Source organism: Ictalurus punctatus, chromosome 9 (assembly GCF_001660625.3).
Source record: "Ictalurus punctatus breed USDA103 chromosome 9, Coco_2.0, whole genome shotgun sequence".
NCBI classification, from domain to species: domain Eukaryota; kingdom Metazoa; phylum Chordata; class Actinopteri; order Siluriformes; family Ictaluridae; genus Ictalurus; species Ictalurus punctatus.
Window position 1 is genome coordinate 22,006,247 of NC_030424.2, and position 25,795 is coordinate 22,032,041.

The 25,795-nt window shown below is 37.9% G+C and overlaps 1 protein-coding gene across 2 annotated transcripts in view; it reads left to right on the forward strand.

The window, feature by feature from the left end:
- The window catches only part of LOC124626008 (latent-transforming growth factor beta-binding protein 2), a 123,346-nt gene that overhangs the window by 70,774 nt on the left and 26,777 nt on the right, over positions 1-25,795 (forward strand). For both annotated transcript variants that reach the window (XM_047157434.2, XM_017476525.3), the window contains exons 9-19: positions 3,472-3,546; positions 7,732-7,854; positions 8,923-9,087; positions 11,446-11,757; positions 12,364-12,383; positions 12,476-12,503; positions 13,004-13,099; positions 16,766-16,891; positions 18,192-18,320; positions 18,528-18,647; positions 22,387-22,506. In XM_047157434.2, the coding sequence (XP_047013390.2) occupies positions 3,472-3,546; positions 7,732-7,854; positions 8,923-9,087; positions 11,446-11,757; positions 12,364-12,383; positions 12,476-12,503; positions 13,004-13,099; positions 16,766-16,891; positions 18,192-18,320; positions 18,528-18,647; positions 22,387-22,506 (1,314 nt within the window). The remainder of the gene's footprint in view (positions 1-3,471; positions 3,547-7,731; positions 7,855-8,922; positions 9,088-11,445; positions 11,758-12,363; positions 12,384-12,475; positions 12,504-13,003; positions 13,100-16,765; positions 16,892-18,191; positions 18,321-18,527; positions 18,648-22,386; positions 22,507-25,795) is intronic.

A 25,795-nucleotide genomic window follows, 5' to 3' on the forward strand; every position in this document is an offset into this window, starting at 1 on the left:
CATGTGCTTCTGCCAAGACATGTGAAGCTAACCTCCACATCCACAGGGCAGCATAACACACTTGGAAGATAGCGCTATCTGCTCCATTATACGTATGTGAGCTCACAGATGTCCATGATATTCGGAAGTTTTTTTCTGAAATAAATAGCAACCCTCTAACTACAGTATGCTCTGAATTCTGGCTCAGCTCCTCAACTCCAGCTGCATCACTCGAGTTCATAATTGGTCCGAACTACAGATGAGCAATGGACTGTTTTTGATCATTTTTGCTTGTACCTGCCAGAGATATTTTTTTATAATTGAAACCACCATGACCCTAACCAGACAGTTATAAAAGTCAAAATGATGTAAATGCATCGCATGTTAATGAATGTGGTTGTTGTTTGTCCCCGGAGCCTCATATCTGACCACTTGTTCACATCCGTGTGAAAGTAAAAAGCTCTCACTCATGCAGTTTTTCTTGTGTCCTGCAGAATCTCTTTCCTGATGCTAACATTACTGGCAAGCTTTCTTCAAAAGAAAAACTGAATAGTGCATGTATTAGTTTAGAACACATTATCTGTTCATTTTGAATAACGTGTTCATATTCGGTTACCTGTGTCACTCTGAATGCTCCTTACATAGCACATTAAATCTAGTATCCATCTGGGAACCGTCTTGAGCTGAGCATTCATGTTTCATGTTGTAAAGAGCAAGGTTTAGTACACAACTGTGTGCAGACACATTCATGTTGTATGTAATTATAATCACTGTTTTAAAATGTGTGGAGCGAAGAGGTGTCTGTCAACAGGCTTGATCCATACATACACACGTAGTGATCATTTGTTTCCTCTCAAAAGACATAAAAGTGAAACACTTCTGAGTTCTTAGATCATCTTTTCAGATCCTCAACTCTCTCATCTCCTCGTTAAATACAACCTTCTCATTCCTTAACTCCTCTTCCTGCCATTTATCTCCTAGTGCTTCCAGCTCACTTTCTCTGTTTGTGAAACCATTTTTGAACTGCTGTGGCCCAATCCAGCACTTATAGGGGATCAGAGACTCCTCTGACACTAAAACTCCCCAATACCAGGGAGCAGGATCAGATTACTGGTGAAACAGGGGTTTAGCAGCTATTATTCACATAATCGGCTATGATTCCCGACCGCTATGCTACCTGATACACTCTGCCCTATATCTGAACTGGAATATGAGCAGCAAAGTAAAGAGAACTTACAAGTTCAGCTAAGGGTCCCATTAAACTAAACAACAACTTGATTGACTTTTAGTTTTCTGATTAAATACATTAATCGATGATAAACCACTTTGCAAAACTTTAGCATCAGTATGAGACCCATTTTAAACCTGTGGTCTATTTGAACTCAGTTCAATCTACTGTGATTAACTTCAGTTGAATCTTATTGTAAGACATTCCTAACAATTTTTCATTCTAGCTGTTGTTTTAGACTTACCTTGACCATAACTGCTTCCTCTGCAACGTCCTTCAGTTTATGCACAAAAGGTCAGCATACTCCCAGAAGGACAGATCGTTGGCAGTATAGCTTGAGTTGGAGTGAACAGTTGTCACTTGGGAGGAAAATGAAACAAATAGAGAAGCTTCCTCTATTATCACTAGCTGGAAGAGGGATTGGGTTCCTCCTCTTACCCACTGCTGATGACATACAAACATGGGGTGGTGGACTTTATCAAATGACTGGTTTTATACTCTAGTGTTTGTACTGTAGTCTCTAGTGTCCAGTCCTGTAATGGGTCATGTGAATGTGTGGTTTGTTTTTACACGCAAAGCACCACTTGAACCTAGATTATTCTTCATTCACTCACTTATATTGGAACTAATATGCATTTTATGATTATAACTACAGTACAATATTACTGACATTCATCAGTGTAACCGTTGGGCCAACAGTCTCAATCCCTGGGAAAAGGTCTTACCAGACCTTGCTTCTAGCCCTGATTTTTTCCAACCAGTAAAATTCTGAACAAAGGTCAAAATACGCCAGGTGTTGAAACACTCAGATGCGAAATTCTATAATTTTTGAATAATTCTCGGTGTGTGGAATTGACTCCTAACCATCAGGGTTTACTCTTAATTTTTTTCTGGAATCAGGGAGTCAATTCTTTTTCAATTGACTGCCAGCATCTTTAATGTGAACTGGAAGCAAGATGGTGACCTGATGTATGTTAAGAAAAATAAACAATATAGTGTTTGTCAGTGCTACTGGGTTACAGTATAGTTATAGTACTGTATATAATTACATACAGTTAATAGTATTAATAAATAGTAATAAATTAATTAATTAATAAATAGTAGTTAATAGTACTAATAAAAACTATACAAGTTAATTGATTCAAATTGATTTGGTACTGATTAAGTCAAATTCTTATCCGCATAAATGCATTATTAACAGAAAATTCATTATAAATAAAATAAGTGAAAGCATAATCAAAGATACAGAGCGTAAACAAGCTTGGCTTTAGGGCATGAGTTGTTTTCTGAAATGAGAAAATGTTTGTCTTGTAGATTAACCAATAATTTTATTTTATTTTATTTATTTTTTTTTTTATTTTGGTCATTAATTGCTGCAGCATTAGTGTTTTTTTATTGACTGTATTGTGTATATGTAGTCTTCATTAAGTGAAGGTATATGTGGACATCTTATTCTGTCCTTTTATCCTGCGGCATTAATTAAGGAACTCTCATCTGGCCTTGGACAGTCAAGGTCAAGAATTGGTCAAGGTGCTGATCTTATTTCTCCATTGAGTATAAAAATCAGTCAAGGTGCTGATCTTTTTCTCCACAAAGTAGTGTGGGAATACAGATTCCTGTAACTTTATAATTAGCTTGAAAAGTTTTTTAATCCCCTGAAGAGCAATTTAATATTGAGTGGAAACCTACTTGCTGTCTTTTCAATTAGTGTGATATTTAATGAGCTGTTTCCTTCTTGAATCTAGCACATTTGAAATGTTTGGAAATGTAGGATTAATGGTCCAGTTCCTATCAAGTCCACTCTTTTGATTACAATTGCTTCTGTTTGTTTACTTGATGGTTGTTACATCCAACTATTTGAGCCTCATTGCTTTTACCAGGGAAGTAATCTAGCATGCTTCCCTTTTCTCTGTAGAATTGTGGTTTTGTTGGTTTTTGGAACTTATTATGTTACATACTGAATATGCATTTTAAACAGATGACTTCAATCTAACTAGAATGTATTTCGTGCTGTAAGTTTTCCCAGTGTGGGTTTTAGCCCCTTTTTTTAACCCGGGGCTTGACACATGGTATGATGTACTGTATCTGGTTGTACTTTTCTGGATGGCGGCGTAAAACTATAAATGGAAATGATGGAGATCAGTAACATATCTCTTACAACTCACTTGGCCAACCGATAGACCTCCTAGTTTTTCGTCCAAGATGTGAACATCTGCAATTTTCAGTTTAGTTTCTTATATTCTTTCCTCTTCCTTTCTTTACAGCTTATGCAGTGATTGCAAATGGCCTAGTGGAATGTCCTAGAGGCTATAAAAGAATGAATTCAACTCATTGTCAAGGTAAGTAATGCGATGTTCAGTAGCGTCTGACCTGCTCTTTTTTTTTCTGACGTTTGCGTATGACTTTGCAATTTCATGCGTCCATGTGGACCTTTAAGAATTCTAATGAAGGCCTCATATTTTCAAGGACTGACTGGAACGAGATTTTTATTCCAAACTTTGGGGTTACATTGCGCCATAAACGTTCCTGTGCATCCTTGTACGTTCATAAATATCCCATCAGGCCTTTATAAAAGAATTGTGAATTGTGAGAAAAAAATACCAGTGGGAACAAAATGACTGGTTCAGAGGGGTTGAGCTGAGGTTAGCACACACCATCATCCATCTACTGCAAGTGAAAATAAATGCGATCTCCAACAAAACTAGTACACACACATGGCCCGTAGACTCCTTGTGTAAGCTACTCGTCTTACCAAGAGTTTATACTGAAATGAATAGGAAAACAAATGTTCATAACTCTGACTCTGAACAGGAGAGATTTCATATGACATAATGAGGAATTCATATATTTTTTTAATTGATCATTGTAGTAATCAGTTCTTTTTTTTATTGCGAGTACTATGCCATAATGAGTATGAGGTAATCTCCTAGTTTTAGTTCACATAAAACTTATTTGGAATGAGTGGTTGAGGCTAATGTGGTTTAATTGCTAGAGCATTTATATATATATATATATATATATATATATATATATATATATATATATATATATATATATATGTGTGTGTGTGTGTGTGTGTGTGTGTGTGTGTGTGTGTGTGTGTGTTTATAAGTACAAGTTTAATATCTGGTTTTAGTTATTCATAGACATGTTAATGTAACAAAACAAGAAATTATTTCATGAATGCAAAATTCCTTTCACATTTATTGGCACCTATATCATTTATTCATATAATATAACGTCATGGTGTAATTGTAACAAAGCTCTTTACTTTAGAATTAACTACATTCTTATGCCTAATAATTCATGAATAACAGTCTCTAACTGTACAGTATAACAAGGATGGAGGCACTAGTAAATGGGTCTTGAACATTCTCTTTCAAAATATTTCAAATGTCTTTACATGCTTAGGTTTGTGTGCATGGTGGACTGCCCTCTTCAGTTCAGACCACAGGTTCAAATCCAGAAACTGAGTTGGCCTTTGCAAAACACTGAGTTTCTGCTCCTTGAACTATTTTTGTATTGATTTCGATGTATGCTTAGTTCAAGCTAAAACATGATGGTACTTAACAGAATTCATGACACCATCAATCTTCACAAGACGAGGACAACTAGGTAATAGATTTAATTAAAATATTTCTTTGAGTATCAATAGTTTTGGCACAAATGTCTTTGAAAGAAAAAGCTTGCTCACGCGCTCATTTTCAGCGACCGCATATTTTAGTCAGGGTCGCGTTGTATCCAGCGTGAGGAAAGAATACACCTTGGATGGGATGCTAGTCCATTACAGGGCAAAGAAAATGCTATATCTTGAAATTAAGTTCTTATATGAACAATTGTTTTCTTAGCGCGAAAATAAACTTATTTTTATTGAGGGTGCCAATAATTCTTGGTGATTTTGGTCAATCATTCTAATACTGTTTCCATTTCCACCGAAGGACCCAGATTTAAACTTGCACAAAGTGTTGCGGAGTCAGACACATGCCATCTGAACTGGTGTCAAAAACGGCCCGAGTCATTTATCCTGCTTTGATTCAGTTCCCTTCACTCTGATCACTTCAAGATGTTCCTGGTTCCAGCTTTTGCATTTTCAGGATGCTCCAAAACTAAGCTGACAGTTATTCACAATGTTTTCTGGCTGGCTTCAAAGTCTCGTTCCTGCACATCTCCCTTTTCCAAAAAAAAAAAAAACGAGGGATAATTTTGCCCCGTCAGATGAACTGCCAACGCACAGAGAGCTGTTAGTTGTGGGTTTCTGTCATTGTCAGGTTGATGACATTTCAGCCAAGCTGTGTATGTGTATGCCAAACACTCATAATCACCGACACACACACACACACACACACACACACGCATACACACACACACACACACACACACACACACACACACACACACACACACAAAGATATTCTCTTACCACATTGCATTTGAATGTCACATCAATCTTGGACATGTGTCATATCCTGCAGTTCATATTATGGCAGTGATTCACTGTAGCTGTTGCCTGTTCCACTCATACAGGGTCGGTGATGCACAGATTAGTGTCCCTTCAAAAGCTTGCCAGCTCTTCAGACCTCTCAAACCCCTTGCTTCATCTCCCCATCAGTGGCAGCTGGATTCCCCATCAGTCCCTCTATCTCCTTCCTGCCTCATGGAAAATGGCAGAGAGTTATCACTACTGAGAAGTACAGCTTCCAGCTCTGTTAAATAGTTGTCATGGCTCGGGAGAATATGGCATGTGAGCTATTTAGCACCATGCCTTTCTTCACAGAAGCAGACCACATCATTAAAGAGTTGCGAAATAATAACACACTAATACCCTGGATGTGAGCCTGATGTTGTTTCCTTCTTAGTAACACGCCAATGTTCTGAACGTGAAAGTGATATTTTGTTCTTTCTAACGCTCATATCTGTTAAACTCACAACACTGGTGTTAATGAAGGTGAGATTGGACTGCTTTCCCTCTATCCCTTTTGTACAAAGCAAAAACTTATCTGTCTCAGTTTACTGAAAGTGAACAGTACAAACACTGGCGATTTGAAAATAATAGACAATGTAATAAAATAGAATAAGATAATCAAATAAAACAGAATAAAATTAATCACCCTCTTGAAAAAGAGAGACAGATATGTAGAGAATAAAATATTACAGGGTGTGCTGTTATAGGACAATAATCAATTATGGGATGAAGTGATGAGTCCTGGCACAAAGTGGAGTTACTCTTACCAACCAGAAGCTGATTATTTTCCTATAACAACATGTCCCACAGGGTTTTTATTCCTTTTGTCTCGCACCTCCAGGGTTGGGGGTTCGATTCCTGCCTCACCCTGTGTGCACATGAGTTTGCATGTTCTCCCTGTGCTTCCTGGGTTTCCTCTGGGTATTCTGGTTTCCTCTCCCAGGCCAAAGACATGAATTGTAGGCTGATTGGCATTTCCAAATTGTCCATAGTATGTGAATGGGTGTGTGAGTGTGTGTGCGATTGTACCTTGCGATGGATTGACACCCAGTCCAGGTGTGCTCCAAATTCCCTGGAATAGGCTCCAGCACTCCAAAGTGATCCTGCATAGAATAAGCAGTACAGAAAATGGATGGATGGATGTTACAGAGAAACCACAAAGTGCTCCATCCTGAAGACTCTCCTGTGGTGGAAAATGTGTTGACCGTTCCAAATCGCAGACACTGGAGACTCCTTCCTTCAATGTTAAATAAACAATATCTCCTTACAAAGACATACAATGGTCCTAACAATCACTTATAGAAATTATAATGTATTAGAATGAGTGCATTAATATAAACCTGTGATTTGAATTATAGCCAGAACTACTTATTCAGACTACTTAATTCAGACCAATCAGATCATTAAAGCTTACGTGATTAAACAGTATATATTATCAGGCTAAAGGACGTTTGTTCAGTTCAATACAAATAAAAATCTGTGAACAGGCAGAGGTGTAAGACTACATTCATCCACGTGTACACAGAATAAAGAACAAATAAAGCTTTCATCCTTTACTTCAGTTTCATAGATTTTTTTGTGTTTTTATTGGAACTGAATAAACATCAGTTCAAGGCAATGTGTTTATATATGAGCGCCAGGTTATGGTCACCTATTGCATGTTGTTCACAAATAAATGTGAGCGTGTGCGTGTGAGAGAGAGCTCATACCACCTCCTCATCTGTATCATATTCCTTACTCTACTCCAGTGCGCTCTCATGGCTTTGATCAAAACTGTCTTGCCAGTGTAGAGCTTGGACACCTATCAAGGCGTAAAGATAACAAAGAAATCGTTCTCAAATACGCCTCTCAGAAACATTCTCATGTATCGTTCATCATTCAGATTTCCTAAACCAAATTGTCAGTGTGATGGCGTGGGGGGGGGGGGGGGGGGGATTAAATGGTGAGGGATGTGTTTAATTTTATTCTTCTGGTTGTTATAATATCAGGTATCAGATATAATAGTGGAAAATATTCCAATCCTGAGCTGTTTCATTCTTATGTTCTGTTCCTATACTGTCAGATATCAACGAGTGTCTGTTTCCTGGGGTGTGTAAACATGCTGAGTGTCTGAACACTAAGGGCAGCTACAGGTGCACGTGTAAGCCTGGATACATGCTGGATGCTGCACGCAGTCAGTGTGTCTGTGAGTTACACCAAACACACATACACAACTATACACACTCAGTATACAACACAACACACTAAATAACAGCTTATGAGCAGGTCTGGAAAAGTATGAAATTTTAAAGGCATTCATTCCCAGAGCTGGAAAAATGAGGAATATCAATAAAACATTTTGGAAAAATTATGGATATCCTGTTGTCAAAGGAAGATCCAGAACACTAAATTCTCCATCTTTTTTTTTTTTTTTTTTTTTAGACATTTCCTTGTTTTACATCTCCTTTTATTTATTTAACAGATGATTTTATCCAAAGCAATTCACGATTAAGAGAGGATCCAAATCAAGCAGTTGAGATTTAAGGGCCTTTCTCAAAGGCTCAACAGTAGTTACTTGACATGGCTGGGATTTCAACTCACAACCTCCAGTCCAGATCTTCCAAAAAATACCAGTGTGATTACCCATATCGCATCACATCATATACTTAGTGTTCTTTAAAAATTGGAGAGAAGGTTTAGAAAATAAGCTTTCAATCAGACCTTCTGCATGGTGACATTAGATTCTGAAAGATGTTGCATTTACTCATAGATCCCATTCACCCTTGGTCATAAAAATTGGAGTGTAAAAGCACAAACAAGTCTAATCACTCAAACCACTTCAGGAGGTCTGAGATGCAGTTTAGGTGAAGCACATGCTTCATGAATACTAATTTCACTGCTTTTTTAAAAAAAGCTAGTTTAACAACGACATAAAAAATAATGCGACTAAAAATGAAGAACAGCACTGGAAGTTGGTGTTGGTCAATTTATAAAGCTGATTTGCATATCCACAAGCAATGCAGTCAGTCTGGCCAATCAAAAGGTGTGTTTGGTTACAAATAAAAATGAATGTGGTTAAAATCTTATGAGGACACAATCCAGATACAAGATGCATGGCATGGCCATGTGTAAACAGGGTCTTATTAATTACTTGTCAGTTGTGTATTGTGTACTATGTTTCTCCCATTTTACATTTACATGTATTAACCTACATGCTTACAACTGAGGCAGAATACAATCCAAATCTATGTTAATGTGCTTGTGATGTTTACAGCTGATAAAGCAGTTTCTGTGGAGCAAGCTTCATGCTATCGCTCCATTTCACCGGGTTCATGTAGCCATCCACTGGCCCAGAAAATCACCAAGCAAATCTGCTGTTGCAGCCGTGTGGGAAAGGCCTGGGGCTCGGCCTGTGAGAGGTGCCCATTACCTGACACAGGTACGTCACTTTCATGACTTCCAGAAATTTTTACCATGACAATTTTTTTGTAGACTAAACAAAAAATATGCAAATGTCTTCAGCTCGTAGTAAATACAGTGCTGTAACATAAACACCATTAATACCATTCTCACTGAGTTTCCCACAGAAAGGGAATCTATTCTCTAGTGTGAAACATCTGATGTTAAACATCCTAAATAATCATCCCTGTTTCCTGCTTCTGATTCTATCTTCAAAGTCAAAGGAAGAACTATGTGTGTCGTGTGTATGCTAATGAAGTGATTTATGGACTGCATCACAGATCTGTTATCCTGGGAGTGCAGGAGAATGAACTATGGACAGTATAAATATAAAGGAAAGTCTGTGGTATCTCATAGATTTACACTCAGTCCATTTTGTTAGACCTCCCTTCTTCACGTTCCATCTGTTCCATAGAGGCAGTGTGAATCAAAATAATACGGAGGAATGAATAATAATAAAAATGCATATTTTTAGCTAGTTTGACTGCTTTAAAAGTGTTATTGGAGGGGAGGAGAGAATTTTGACTTGATGAAAAGATTAAACCTGCATGAAATCTACAGTGTACCACTGTGTATGTGGTACCAGCGGCTGTCTTTTATCTGAAATCATATTTTTCGAATTCATACTGTGTGTGCCTGTGTCTTACCTTCATGAGCCAAATGCGATTCCTAAAATTTCTCTTCACAGTTCATATAACATACGATGTGACTGAACATAATGCATGATGTGTCTGGCTTAGGCTGCAGTCACGCAAATATTTTTTTCTGTTTACTTTAATTGATGTTAGTTGTTCAGATGGGACTTAGTGTTATAAGTCACACCAGCATCAAGTTACAGAACAACGTCACATCAATGTTAGTTTAGAGTAGGGGTCATCAACTTGCACACCATAGTCCAAATTTGGACCCAGTAATGTATGTCAGGGGATCCAAATACTGGAAACATACTGTAGCAGAATCGAATCAGGATATACAAAAAAACTCCCCGTAGCTTATTGACTTTAGTTTTCGAAATGTGAACCAGCTTGGCTTCTGTAGCAGATCATCTGTGGCAGCTTATCCAATCACATGCATTTTTGTAATAGTGTACTCACACTAGGCGACCTGTTTGAATCCCAAAGTTCTTTTGACTAGTGTGATCGTTCCGTACAGTGCACGGGAGTCAGTTGGACTTAGGCATGATACACATCTAGTGTGATTGCTAACCGTGGTCGAGCATGGAAATTTTCAATTCAAGAATATTTGGATTTATAACAGGTATGGTTCTCACATTACTGATGAACGATAATTGCAGTCGGCGAGTAAAGCTACAAATTCCTTCCTCAACGTCAGCTGACTCCATAAAAATCTTCTGCTACGTGCGGCATGATTAAGTGAAAATTGGTTTGCTGCAAAAGTGATAAATCTATTAAGCATGGGAGAGGGCCGTGTGTCACCACGCCCCAAACGACTCCAAAAGAAGCCACAAAAAAAGTTACGTTACATATTGGACTCCATTGTGCTGTGCTAGAGTGCTTTTCTTCCTATGATGTAATCGTACTTAGGCCTGGAATTATAAGTGCAGTGTGAATGCAGGCCAATGGGGGAGAGGCCAGAGGGGGACAGTCGTGCTTGGGACAGGGCAAGGTAACCGGGCCTAGTGTGAGTATGCCCTCTGGGGAAAAGGAAAGAGTTTTCGCAGCCTTTTTTAAATTTTCATTTACCATCTCTGGTCTGATTAGTGAAGTGATGACAAATGAGAATGTTTAAAGACAGAGAAGTGTGTTTTGTTTCTCTGCTCAAAACTGATCTAATCTGTTCAGCATCTGTGGTGCTAGTCACAATTGGAAACATGAAGCACCATTATGTAAACACCAATCACTTTAAATTGTTTATTAATAGCCATAAACTAATCATTAATGGATAAGGTAACTAAAGGTTATCCAGTCATGTTAGTTGTTTAATGCAACTTTGTAAGGAATTTATTTTATCTATTAGTTCTGTTATCCATAAAAACCTTTCTAATGATCTTTTTTGGTATTTAAATTTAATTTTATTTTTTAAATATTACATAAGCAGTTAGTTATGTAGCATCCAGGACAAAGAAAGGCAATGAATGTGCTATGCTACAAAATGCATTTAAATTAGACTACTAGTTTCTTTATGTTTTGATATTTTGCAAAATAGGGCCCACTAAATTCATTAGAAAATGTCACAGGCAGTAAATTTTTTTTTTATATTTTTAATATTTATATGTTACATAATTGATGGCTATTATCTAGGTTGTGTATTGTATTTAAGAATATTACATAATGGTGTGACAAGGCACAAATCTTACATGTATAATTAATTTTCACAGATCACTTTAAGGAGATCTGTCCAGCAGGCCATGGCTACACCTACTCTCGCTCAGACGTCCAGATCACACTCCGTGAGCTGGAGGAAGAGGAGCTCACAGAAGTCGACACTTTCTTTTCTCAGAATCCCACATACCCTGAGCCTCCTCGGACCTTGCCACAGACACCTTATCAAGAACCACTACCACCCGTATACCCCGAGAGCCCGTATCACAAGCCCTCAGTGCCATCTTACCCTCAGACACCTGCAAGGTCTCAGCCACCCAGGACTGGTTACATACCTCTTCACCCTCCTCCAGTCTCCCTACCTGAAGGTGAGTATAAAGACTATATGTACAGTGGACTGTATCACCTTCCTATGAGGTACACATTTATTAATATTCTAGATGTTGGTGTATGGTTAACTTGAGAAGAGAGAGAGAAAGATTTTGTGGATGCAGTAAGCCTGCTTTCAAAATTAGCTCTTCAATATCACTATATCAAAACTGAACATAAATCTGTGTTTGAATATGTCTCATGCATCCAACATCATTTCCTTTTGCTTTTGGGAATAGTCTTACTCTAGAGAAGTTAAACATCTGTGCGATTTCTCTGAAACTTCCTTCTCATTTACAGTTAATGAGATAATTCACTGGCATTACTCAGGCCACTATAAACATTTGCAAATTGTGTCTTTATTAGTGGCCATTTCCTCAGTCCACTCCTGTATTTGCACGTTTTCAGCTCCCCCCTTCTGTGGAAAGCTGAAGGGAATTGATGCAATCTAAATGCTAGATAAACTCATTTTTATTGGAAAAAAATATTGTAAAATGCGTTCCTGATGGAGCAATATACCTGCTGAGCTCACTGTGCTAATAATAAAAGAGGCATTGTTGTTGATTAATCTTCATGCTTCCTCACCTCTTCTTCCTCTCCTCTAGATGTTGAAACAGTGAATGAGGTAAGAACTTATTTACAGAAATAACTGTACAATATACAAAAATGTCTCATAGTTATTATTATTAACAGAATTACTCTGTTTTATCTCAACAGCCAATTAATACACCTCCTTCATACCCAGGTATTCTTTTCCTTCTTACAGTTTCTTCATTATGGAAAGGATTCTGGATAATTTAACTACACATGAACAGGAAACATTGCTTTAACCTAATGTCCACACTTTTCTTCTGCGTAACTCAGCAATCTTAGCGCCATGTAAAACAAAGTTTAGTCAGCTCTTGGGGAGCTGAAGTCCGACTTTATTTTTCTATAAATTGTTCTTATAAAACCAAGACAACCAATAATTGGATCCTGCTGCCAGTATAAATATGCAGAAATCTAATGTACATCATGCAAAGCTCTTTGGCACTCTCAAAGATTTCATAATGTTTTCTTGTTGGTTTTAGTTGATGGAAAGACATTTTGTTTTTAATGTCAGTGTTGCTTCTGTAGACGAATGACATGAGCGTCCACTTGAGATTAATATAGTGATGGGCTGTACATTGTAAATCATGTGTAATGTACTGTATCATTGATTTCCGTAATCGTTTATGTGTTGGTTTTGGCTGTTTCTTGCTGTAGATGTAGTGGAGGTCACCTCTAACTCTCCTACGTATCTGATGCCAGACTCAGAGAATCGTGACACAGCACCGATTAACGTCGCCACTCAGGTCACAGGTCAGTGACTACAGACACACCGTGGAATTTCATCATCCTATCAAACCATCACAACTAACACTCACTTGCACTGGTCAATTCCATCTATTTCTTTGGAGCAGTGGATGCATTGGATCCACAGAATATAAATAAATAGGGTGAACAGATACTGTGTACTAAATGGACACAAATAGGAATGCTTGGCAGAAAGATTCACAGGGAATCAGGATGCATCGATCGGGACTTGGATCCTACAGGATGCAACAAAAAGTTCCAAAGTACCAGCGGGAGGTTTTTAGGTTCATGTGGGTGAAAGCAGTTAGTTATGTAGCATCCAGGACAAAGAAAGGCAATGAATGTGCTATGCTACAAAATGCATTTAAATTAGGCTACTAGTTTGTTTATGTTTTGATATTTTGAGGAATAGAGCCCACTAAATTCATTAGAAAATGTCATAAGTAGTACAGACAAAATGATGTGAGCAGAATTTAAAAAGCATTCCTGCTCTTATATCTAGTTGATACCAATTATTCATTAATTATACCAACTTGATTGATGAAGCTGAGGTTCAGGAACTTTCAGGGCCAGAATTCACAGACCATGACATGGCAGTACTGGCATTTCTACCTACTGTATAGGGTTTTTTCAGTGGTTTCCATCGTTTCTTCAACATAGTTGCAGTGTTAATGAATGAATAAATGAATGATTCAGGCTTAGGGAATGCTTACATTGGGTTTAAATACGAATACAGTATTTAGGGCATTAAACAGATACAGATGCAAGCATTGTGTTAGAACTCTTTAAAGCAGAAAGAACTTTATTTTCCAAATAAGATTTTACTTAAACGGCATTTGATCAGCGCCATATATACCAAAAATATGCAGTAGATTAAAGAAGCCGGAAAAAGGATCAATTAGTTGAATATATAAAGACAACTATGTGAATCTAAATTTGTAAATATATAGACTATAGTGAACATTGTGTCGTGTGTAGAATTAGACCGATATTGTATCACACAGACTTAATAGAATGGTTGCACTTAGCTGTGATGATACAGTTCAGTATGTCAGCAGTATCTGTGCTGGTGTTTATGGAGTTTTATTAAGGAAATTCAAGTGAGGAAACTCTATGTCTCTATGTCTAACAGTTTTTGCTTTTATAGTCCAGTATATAGAGGTGAAGCAGTGACAATATTATATGCTTTTTTCTTCTTGTGTAAATGTTGGTGATGGAGGCCAGATCACAGCCTGTGATCTCTGCAGATCAAATGACACATTTTTTCATGTCATTGTTACATGTTAGCAAGAAGTCAGACCAGCTCCTCTTAAAAAAAGGTTGATCTTCTAGAGATTTTTAAATGTTAAAAAATGTGTTTGGTGTTTTCACTCTCCCTTAAATTTTGTTAATATTAAAAGGTATTTCTTGACTTTCAAGAACTTAAGCTAGCCATAAATAATCTGCAGCCAACTCATCAGCTCAGTAAGTTTGCTTGCGGTAGTGGCTTGGTTTGAGTTTGTTCCACAGGTCCAGTTTCCTAAGAACAAAGTAAGCATTGTGTAGGTTGTTTTCCCCATTTAAGCTAGCCAAGCTCCATCTATTGAACCCTGCTCAGTGGGTGATGAGGCAAACAGTCAAAGCAAATGTGCTGTTTGGAATCAGTATAACACAATTAGAGTAAAGAATAAACTCCAGATTGGGCAATCAATATCAGATTGGATGCTGAATTGCTGAACTTTGAGAAAATGCTCTTCCAAGTCTGTGTTTAGAAAAAGAATGGTAGAAAAAGGGAAGTCAAAAGTCAAAAGCCTTGCGTTAAAGTCTTATCACTGCAGATGGGTCCTGTCAGACCACTGGGAGAAGCCCTCTGGCCTGGCACGAATTAAACGCTAAATGAGTAAAGGAACAGCCCTCACTTTTATAGAAGCAGATGGCCACCTTTTAGAGTGCTACACCACCGTAAAAACGTGATCCTGTACCTAAGCCTGCACTGTAAAACCTGCTTCTGTGTCCATACTGAGCAACATTTTCCAGAGCTGTATATGTGTCTGCTGAGTTAGAGACTGCTAGTATAAGGTGTGACATTTCTAACTACAACAGAAATTAAAGTGTATTTTCACTTTCCGTGGTAGATTTTTATTTCTCCAATTTTGAGCTCCTCAAATGGTATGACTCGTGACAGGATTTACTGAGATCCAAAATAACAAGTGTATTCATATTCGTTGAACACAAAGTGTTGTGAGCAATCTGTGTTTGTGAGTTGGATGTACAACCCCAATTCCAAAAAAGTTGGGACACTGTATAAAATGTAAATAAAAACAGAATGCAATGATTTGCAAATCTCATAAACCCATATGTTATTCACAATAGAACATAGAAAACATAGCAAATGTTTAAGCTGAGGAAATGTAAAATTTTAAAGAAAAAATATGGTAATTTTGAATTTGATGGCCGCAACACAACTTAAAAAGTTGAGACGTGGGCGACAAAAGGCTGGAAAAGTAAGTGTTACTAAAAAAGAAACAGCTGGAGGAACATTTTGCAACTAATTAGGTTAATTGGCAACAGGTCAGTAACATGATTGGGTGTAAAACGAGTATCTTAGAGAGGCAGAGTCTCTCAGAAGTAAAGATGGGATGGAGTCTGGATGGAAGCATATGTTGCTCTAAAAACTGTATATACCTTTCAGCATTGATGGTGCCTTTTCTAGATGTGCAAGCTGTCCATTCCATAGACACTAATGCACCCCCATACCATCAGAGATGCAGGCTTTTGAACTGAGTGCTTTATAAAAACTGGATGGTCCCCTTCCTCTTTAGTCCTCTTTAGTTTAGAGGTTGCAGCGTTCATGGTTTCTAAAAAGAGTTGCAAATTTCGATTAGTCTGAGCACAGAACAGTTTTCCACTTTGCCTCAGTTCATTTTAAATGAGCTTTGGCCCAGAGAAGATGGTGGCGTTTCTGGACCATGTTCACATATGACTTCTTCATTGCATGATAGAGCTTTATCCAGCATTTGTGTATGGCACGGCGAACTGTGTTCACAGCCAATGAGTTCTGCAGGTGTTTCTGTGGTGTTCTGATTTTCACCCTTGTCCCTTGCGCACAGAGACTTCTCCAGATTCTCGGAATCATTTGATGATATTATGTACTGTAGATGATGAGACATTAATAGTTTTCCCAATTTTTACGTTGATGAATATTACACTGAAATTGTTCCACAAATTGTAGGCGCAGTTTTTCGCAGATTGGCGAACCTCTGCCCATCTTTACTAAGATACTCTTTTTACATCTAATCATGTGACTGACCTTTTGTCAATTAACCTCCAGCTGTTTCTTTTTAGTAACACTTACTTTTCCAGCCTTTTGTTGCCCCGTCCCAACTTTTTTGAGATGTGTTGCAGCCATCAAATTCAAAATTACTTAAATTTTTTCTTAAAATTGTACATTTACTCAGTTTAAACATTTGATATGTTTTCGGTGTTCTATTGTGAATAACATATGGGTTTATGAGATTTGCAAATCATTGCATTCTGTTTTTATTTCCATTTTTATGTCCCAAGTTTTTTGGAATCGGGCTTGTGATATTCAGTGAAATATCTGCATTTGACATTTTGCAGATATTTAATTTCTTGTATTTAAACATGTAGCCGAGCCAGTTATTCATTATCCTGTTCAATCTCTTCTTACAGACATCGACAAGTGTTCGCTGACTCCGACAATCTGTGGTCCAGGCCAATGTGTGTCAGTGCAGACTGGCTACACCTGTCACTGTGACCCAGGCTACACCCTCAATGCTCTGCAGACCACTTGCATTGGTAAGACCGTTAATGACCACCAGATGAGAGTTGGACTCCATTCCTATTAGATGAAAAATCATTTCATATGAGTCCTTACCATGGAGTGTTTCTCAATGTGTACTAGGTGTAGTTATATATTAGACATACTCTCAGCCTCAGATGCTCCACCAATAGGATACAAAGTGCCTGGTATCTTTGTATACTTTTCTGGCCACACACTTCAGAATATTTAAGACTGTAATCTCATTGGCTCTCCACATGTCTTTCTATATGCAATTCAGTGTACTGGAAAAAGTTATAGTGACTAGACTGAAAAGAGTTCATGAAATCTCATTTTTATAAGTTAATAAACAGTTGGAAGCAGGAAATGACACAAAACGGTCAATGATTAGTCACCTGCCAGGTCAGTCACATTGCTGTTTCTGTAAAAATAGGTGCTTCTTGGCTACATTTATTGACAAAATGTATCAGACAAATTTGCAGTTTGTAGCTGTCTGTTTGGGAGACTAAATTAGATGTGACTCCTTAAAGCAACAATTCTAATATTTTGGATGAGTAAATTATGCTAATTTGCTTGCCGCGTATTATGAGAAGTCTTGACTGTCATGCCCATTTCGATATTGTGAAGCAAAACAAAAAGAAAAAACAAACAAACAAATAAAAAATAAAAGGGTATACAGTATGAATTACGGTAAAACCTTCAGCTACTACAATTTCTTATGGAAGTTCAAAAGCTGGATTAAATAATCCACAGCTTTATTAGTATAATTCCCATAGCTGCTCCACAAGAAAAAAAAAATTGTCAATGTGCTGCCTCGTAATATGAAAAGCCTTTAGAATGGAAATTAAGGGTGCTTTCCTGATGTAGCCTTTCCTCTATGACCAGAATTTTCATGCCATAATGCACCACTAGCAAACGTCTCAGAACTCCTGAGCAAAAGGAAATAATATGATTTTGGTTGAGGTGTCATGTGATATCTAACAGTGGAGTAGGAGACAACCGGATCACTGCCAGACTGCTGTCAAATGTAACTCCATACACATCTTAGTGTCCAATTTAAGCCTCAATTTGGACGATCTTTCCAGATCAGCCTCAGAGAGAGCTTAACTTTCACGTTTACTTGAGCTAGGTCATACATATGCGGTTCAGTATGGTGGACAGTGAGGCCATTGTTTACATAGCGCTACTGTAGAAATACAATCTCTACCCATCTCAGCATGAGGTGCCGCATATATGATGATATATGACATGATACAATGATATATAACATATGATATGATATGATCTTGTATCTAATGTAATGTTTGTCTTATTCAGATGTCAATGAATGTTTGAATGACCCATGCAGAGGAAAGGGCCACTGTGTGAACACTTTTGGCTCCTACACCTGCCAGTGTTTCCCGGGCTACAGCCTGCTCATGACACAAAACAGAAAACTGTGTCAAGGTGAGCCAGCTGTGTTTCTGGGTAGTGAAGTTCTTGGAAATATGAAATGCAAAAGCATTTCAGTTTATCATTAACTAGTATAGATTATTCGGTAACTATAGTGAAACTAATGTGACCTGGGAAAGTAAGTCTGAACCCGCCACTGGGTGTTAGGAGTTTAAGGGGTTAAGTTTTTCTCTCTGTTCCTCTCTTTTTCTCATTACACAGACATAAATGAGTGTGCCATGCCTAACAAATGTCCCAATGGCCAATGCATCAACACTGAGGGATCCTTTAGGTGTGAATGCAGAAGTGGCTTCACCAAGAACCAGAGAGGAGAGTGTGAAGGTATAATGATGATCATTATAACTCACTAATATTTGTGCTTTTTTAGTTAGTTAATTTGTTAATGTTGCTAATATCCGATTGAAACTGGGGCTGTCACGAATGGCCTCTTAAATATTTCACCTTGCTGTAAAATGAAAACTATACAGGGAGAACCTATGTAGGTTTTAGATTGTAAATGGGCATAGTCTTTTAAGCACTTGCAAAGTTCTCATGAACCTTCACAGGGCACTATGCACACATATTCACACATCCTTTCACACCTAGGGGCAGTTTAAAGCTGCTTTATACTTGCTGTATGTGTACGTGTATGCAAGATGGCCGCTGCATGTATCCTGCCATAATTTGATGCGTCACTTGTGCACATCCTCAGAAATTAACATGTCTGTATGGTAATACAGTTAAGGGGGGAAAACCATGTCTGTATGGTGCAAAATCAACATAAATAGTGGAGGCAGTATACCACCATGTGACACTGGGTCTCCAACTGAATAAACACAATGACGCGGTGTCTCAAATCATATGCTTATCTATTATCGAGATCATAATTGTGCTTGAATTGTGGATTTTCTAGATTAGAGAATATTTTTGATTGTACTGTGAGGGTTTTTTGATTTGGGATAAAGCTCATGACAACAATCAGGCCAACAGCAGAAAGTTTTAAAGAGAAATGGAGCTTACCAGTGTGTTTAACATTGCTGTGCATGAAATTGCTAAACATTACACTTCGACTTGGAAACCCGATGGACAAAGGTGTTTTGGCTCTGACGTGCCATCTAGTGGACTCCACTTTTAATCCACCAGATGTACATAATATATGCAATTGAGTATGTGAACAATGCAGCTCACGTAGCTGCTGCGCATGCTCATGTACGTGTGGTGAAAGTGTACCTTAAGTATACTTAAGCATACTGTATGTGTGCCTTTAGAGTCACCAGTCCACCTACTAGCATGTTTTTGGGAGGTGAGGGGAAACCAGAGAACCTGTAAAACTTCACACAGACAGTAACCCAAACTCTGGATCGACCCGTCTATCTACAGACATGATTTTCCAATATTTATAAAGGCTTTATTGAAAAACCTACTAGCATTGTAGCGTATTAGCTACAAGCATAGCAAACTATTCAAAAGTATGTCATCAGTAAGAGGTGTAACATGTTTACATTTTTAATTGAGCAAGTTTGCTTATCAGATTTCAGGGAACTATAATTTAATAAAGGTAACACAAAATGCTTCTTTGACACTTTGATAACATTATTGCTATTTTGGATTTGCAAAGTTCAAAGCAGTTCATGGATCTTATGAGGGCAAGTGAACATATTAATTTGTTCAGGGCTTAAACGTTCTTGGCGTTTGGATATAATGTTCTCCACTACAGAAATTGCACTCTTAAGGAATGGGGGTAGGCATGCTGCAAAGGAAAGATTTGGCAAAGCACAGCAAATATTGAGAACCAGCATGCAATGGATTTCTACCACACCAGGGGAATTCTCTTTCATGGCAATGGGCTTGTTCCCAAAAAATGCAAGTAGCTAATTTTGTATAACTTGGTTGTCCTGTTGATCCTGCTGCTTGTGCTGGATTTGTGTTGGAATGTGACCCAAGTAAACTGTTAGGAAGGAATGAAGCTCTCTTTGCTGGGGGTTAGTCTTATAGTAAAATCGCTAAATCTAGGATTTAGAACTCAAGCAGCACTGGCTTGGAATGACTGCAATGGAACAAAATTTTTACTCTGCATTGTCTTCTCACCAGTGGATGAGAAGGCACATGCTGTACGTGATACAGGCATTTCTCTGGTACACACAAAGGTTCAGACCCCGTGAGGTGACAAGGATGTCTGTGGCTGGTCGTAGGGCGGGTTGTCCACTAATCATAGGGTTAGTGGTTCAATTCATGGCCCACATGTGTCCACATGCCAAAGTGTCCTTGGGCAAGACTCTGAACCCCCATGCTCCTGATGGCAGGCTAGCGCCTCACATGTATCTGTGCATGGGCAAATGAGAAACAGTGTAGAGAACTTTGTAGAACCGCTAAGGTTAAAAGACGCTATATAAGTGCAGACCATTTACCATTTTTTAATAAGGCTTGGCCACAAATTAATATATAGAGGCCACATAGTACTTGACCCGTGGCAAAGATTGCATTTTAAAATGAGTCAGCCACAGACAACTTGATTAAATTAAAACATTGTGGCCACAGGATCCTAAGCATGGAGATGATAATATTAAACTTTAGTTTTAGAGTGACACATACCAACATTCTGGATACCATTAGCCTGCATCGACTTAAACAAATTCTCAAAGTGAATACATTTCCCCAAAAAATTATTAACTTGAGGCCATGTATTAAGAATGACATTCCATAATATATTAAACTTTGGTATCTCATGGACACAACATAATAATTTGTGGCCACATGATACTTTGTTTTTGGCTTCAAAATACCATCTCTTGGCCTCTAATAATTCTAGTCAAAAGACATTCCATTAATTAGTCTGGACAGTACATTTATCCAGATGTTGACTTACCTTGTAGCATCCAGTGCATCAAGCAAACCTTCATTTATATTCAGTAAGCACTTAATCCTGATCAGGGTCACAGTGGATCCAGAGCCTGGAACCGAGATGCGAATACACCCTGGATGGGATGCCAGATCACACACATTCCTACCTATAGGTAATTTAGAGTATCCAATCTACCAACCAACATGTTTTGAGACACGATAAAGATATTCACGTCCCGAAAACAGTTTATGCTTAAGGTTCACGCTTGCTTCAATGAATAATCTCACCTGTATACTATACGTAGATTTAAGAACTGCTGCTGTGATCATAAGCACTGTGCTGTGCTGATCCCAGGACACTTATTCACTAAATGCTCATATTGAACACACCTAGTACTGTTTTTCTTTACTTTTCTTCACTTCTATACTGTAATTATTTATAATCCCACTATCCAGTGACACTCAGAAGAGGACGAGTGCCTTTTTCAGGCTGGTTCCTATCAGTGTTTTTTTTTCTCATGTTGTCTCAGGGAGGTTTTCCTTGCCACTGTTGCCTCTGGCTTATTCATTATGCATCTCAACCTACATCTGGATTTCAGTTATTCCTGTTGTTAAAGGCTCTATGCACATTGAAAATTTCCTTCAGATTTAAAGTGACATGCTCCCAAATAACTGACACTTTGTCTTGTCTCGTTTTTGCCCCATCCATGGTTTATGACCTTTAATCAAAACCTCTTGTGAATTATTTATTTGAACCAGGGGATCGTGGCAGCCCTAGCTGAAATTATGGGATGTTAAAATGTTATTGAAATTTGTATGTAAATTGTGATCTACTATTTAAGGAATAATGTTCATCTTGCCAGACCTTTAAATTTAGCAATATGATACAAGTCTGAATTGCATTTGCTGCCTGGGATTCCCCAGTAATCTAACAACAAAACAATGATTGTATTTTCTCTCAGCCCTAAGCCAAAGGAAAAATAAGGTATTTGGTGGATTATAAGTAGTTTACATTTTTAGTGTGTTTGTATTATGTGTGTGAGTAAGTGATATTTGTGGTTGAATTTTTTTTATGATGCATGTGTATCTTCGTATTATGTATTTATGTTTGATGGTTTCTGTTTGTTTCTTTGTTATCATTCTCTATAACAGCTGATTAGCTCACCTAATCTAATCAAGTTGTGTGAATGTGTTTGTTGAAATTAACCCCCCCCCCTCCCCTTCTCCCTCTGCAATACAGATGTGGATGAGTGCAGGAGCCCCGGTGTCTGCCCCAGTGGTAAATGTGTGAACACACACGGCTCATTCAAGTGCCAAGCATGTGGCCCTGGATTCAGGCCTGACGCTGGGAGATGTCTGGGTAAGAGGCTCCATCTGGGTTTTCCGTATTTCATTTTATGATTGTGTAATAATAATATTATTCCCTCAATCTGGCATGGGCTGGAAGCGTAGACTTGGTTTTGGCAGTGTTCCGCATGACTTAAGGGGCATGGCGACAGTGTCTGCCCCCTTTAAAGTGTTGACAGTCTATTTATTTCAGAATTGGCATGAAGTGATTGATTTCATGTGCCAACTTCAATGCTAAATTATTTTATCTCAAAACAGTTGAGGAATCAACACTGACTATTTAATTAAACGTAATTAAACTCAGTAACCCTTTGAAATCTGTGCCATTTCTACACACGACCTTATATCAACTTGTTAGATATAATGGATGTTAAATTAAAGAAAGCATATAGCAACTTGTGGCAGTTAAATCTCATTATGTGGGTGTTTTTATAGAGTTTGAATGTTGGGCGTCTTTTGACAGAGGCACGTCCAGCTCTTTTGCTCAGCTTTCATCCCTCTGTTTTTTCCCCAGTGCCTCACATATTTTTATCTAATCTCTATCCACTCTCTTGCCACTAAGTTCAACCCAGAGAGTTCCACCCACACTCTTTAAACACTTTGTCTTATTATTATGGATCTATTGCTGCTGTAAAAGATTGTTTACAATACTTCAGTTTGGGAGAGTCAAAATATTTCTGTCTTGGCCATAGCCTTAAACAAACAGAATATTATTTTTGGACAGTTCTGGATGCTGCAGCAAATCCCAGTGGGGAAAGGCTCATTTTCAGAAGTTTGAGGATGGGAGGACAGAGCTAGACCACTGCGGCAAGAGGTCATCAGACAGCAGATTACTCCCTGCACATTATCTCTGTTTGGCATAGCTCATGATATAGCTTTAAAAATGACATAGTATTTTTATGGCATTTCAATGAAAGATTGGACACTGGAGAGAATATTAGTAATACTACAAATATGAGGAAATAACAAGGATTTTAATGACAGTAGTCAAAGCAAGTGTACGTGAGTGTGGTTTCAGAAACAAGGTACTAAACCATACCATTTATTATTACTGCACTGGTGCAGTTTGGCAAAGTGACTACAGTGTACCTTTAGAAGTACAATCCTTGGGTTAAGATTTAATTATGTACCCTAAATGGGTTGTAAAGGTTTACTACATTCACTTTTTCAGGTTAAATATGCAGTGGTGCTTTTAATAGAAATAGAATTTTCTATATTTCTACATAAATTTGGCCTAAAACATCATCAGATGTTCTAAAAGTAGATGAAGAGAACCCAATTAAACAAATGAGACAAAAATATTATACTTGGTTATTTATTTATTGAGGAAAATTATTCAATATTACATATCTGTGAGTGGCAAAAGTTTGTGAACCTTTGCTTTCAGTATCTGGTATGACTCCTTGTGCAGCAATAACTGCAAATAAACATTTCCGGTAACTGTTTATCAGTCCTGCACATCGGCTTGGAGGAATTTTAGCCCATTCCTCAGTATAGAACAGCTTCAACTCTGGGATGATGGTGGTTTTCCTCACATGAACTGCTTCAGGTCTTTCCACAGCATTGCTATTGCATTAAGGTCAGGACTTTGATTTGGCAATTCCAAAACATTAACTTTATTCTTCTTTAACCATTTTTGATAGAAGACTTATGTGCTTAGGGTCGTTGTCTTGCTGCATGACCCACTTTCTCCTGAGTTTCAGTTCATGAACAGATGTCCTGATATTTTCCTTTAGACTTCGCTGATGTAATTCAGAATTCATTGTTCCATCAATGATGGCAAGTCGTCCTGGCCCAGATGCAGCAAAACAGATCCAAATCATGATACTATCACCACCATGTGTCACAGATAGGATCTTATGCTAGAATGCAGTGTTGTCTTTTCTACTAACATAATGCTACTCATTTAAACCAAAAAGTTCTATTTTGGTCTCATCCGTCCACAAAACATTCTTCCAATAGTCTTCTAGGTTGTCCAGTGATCTTTAGCAAACTGCAGACAGGCAGCAGTGTTCATTTTGGAGAGCAGTGGTTTTCTCCTTGCAACCCTGCCATGCACACCATTGTTGTTCAGTGTTCTCCTGATGGTGGACTCATGAACATGAGCATGAGTTGCTTTAGTTGCTTGGAAGTTACCTTGGGTTCCTTTGTGAATTTGCAGACTATTACAGATCTTGCTCTTGGAGTGATCTTTTTTGTTCGACCACTCCTGGGGAGGGTAACAATGGTCTTGAATTGGGTTCTCTTTGTCTACTTTTAGGACTTGTCTGAAACTCAGATGATGTTTTAGGTCATATATATGGAGGTATATAGAAAAATATAAAGAGTTCACAAACTTTCAAGCACCACTCTACATATTAAAGGCTCAGAAGGCGTACCCTTGATGGTCTTATCACAGTCACAGGCAATGTTTGGGTTTAGTAAATTTATCTGAGATTTTATTTTCTGAGAATGAACCACACTTGAATTTGCATTCACAACTAGCATTAAAATTTCCATTTATTCTTTATACCTCATATTTCACACTATATAATACTTATACTATATATTATTTCATGCAGACATTTAAAGCCTATTCTTATGCATATTGCTGTTTGATGCTTAATAACAACTCAAAGTACCAGGTTATTAATCAGAGTAATCAAGGAGGAATAAAACGCAACCGGGTGGACTCTTATAATCAATGACAGGCAATGTGTTACCATCCTAAATTTGATTATTTTCTTATAACTGCACATCACAAAGTGATTTATTCCTATTAAGAATGACAGGTCATACATTTACAGTAATATTGGGAATATTAATTAGACAAGTTAGTTAGTAAGTTGAAAACAACCATTTCTCTACCAGCTTCTTTTTTTCTCTCTTGTATGCATATGTCCGTATGACCAAAAAATGCTAAATGATTTTGTAGGCAGGTCTTTAAGTTGTATGATATACAGAATAATCAGTTCCACTGTTAATAATCAGTTTAAATAAAAGAGATGGAGCATTGTTAATGAACCTGTTACTCATTGGGTTCTAAGTAAACAGAACACATCTGAGAGATCTCATTGATGCTACAGTCTACAGGGAGTCCCAAAAGTTTCCATACATACAGGACTATGTTTGCCAGCACCATGTTCGTGCACATCCATTCCTCGGTTGGTCTGCAACATTTCCAGTGTTTTGAATTTATTAATAAGTTTGGGAACAGTGTCGTGTGTGATGTGCTTGCCATGTTTCCTGTTAAAATCCATCGTTACCTTGCGACAGCTTCCCGATCCATTACATTTACGTTTATGGTATTTGGACGACACCCT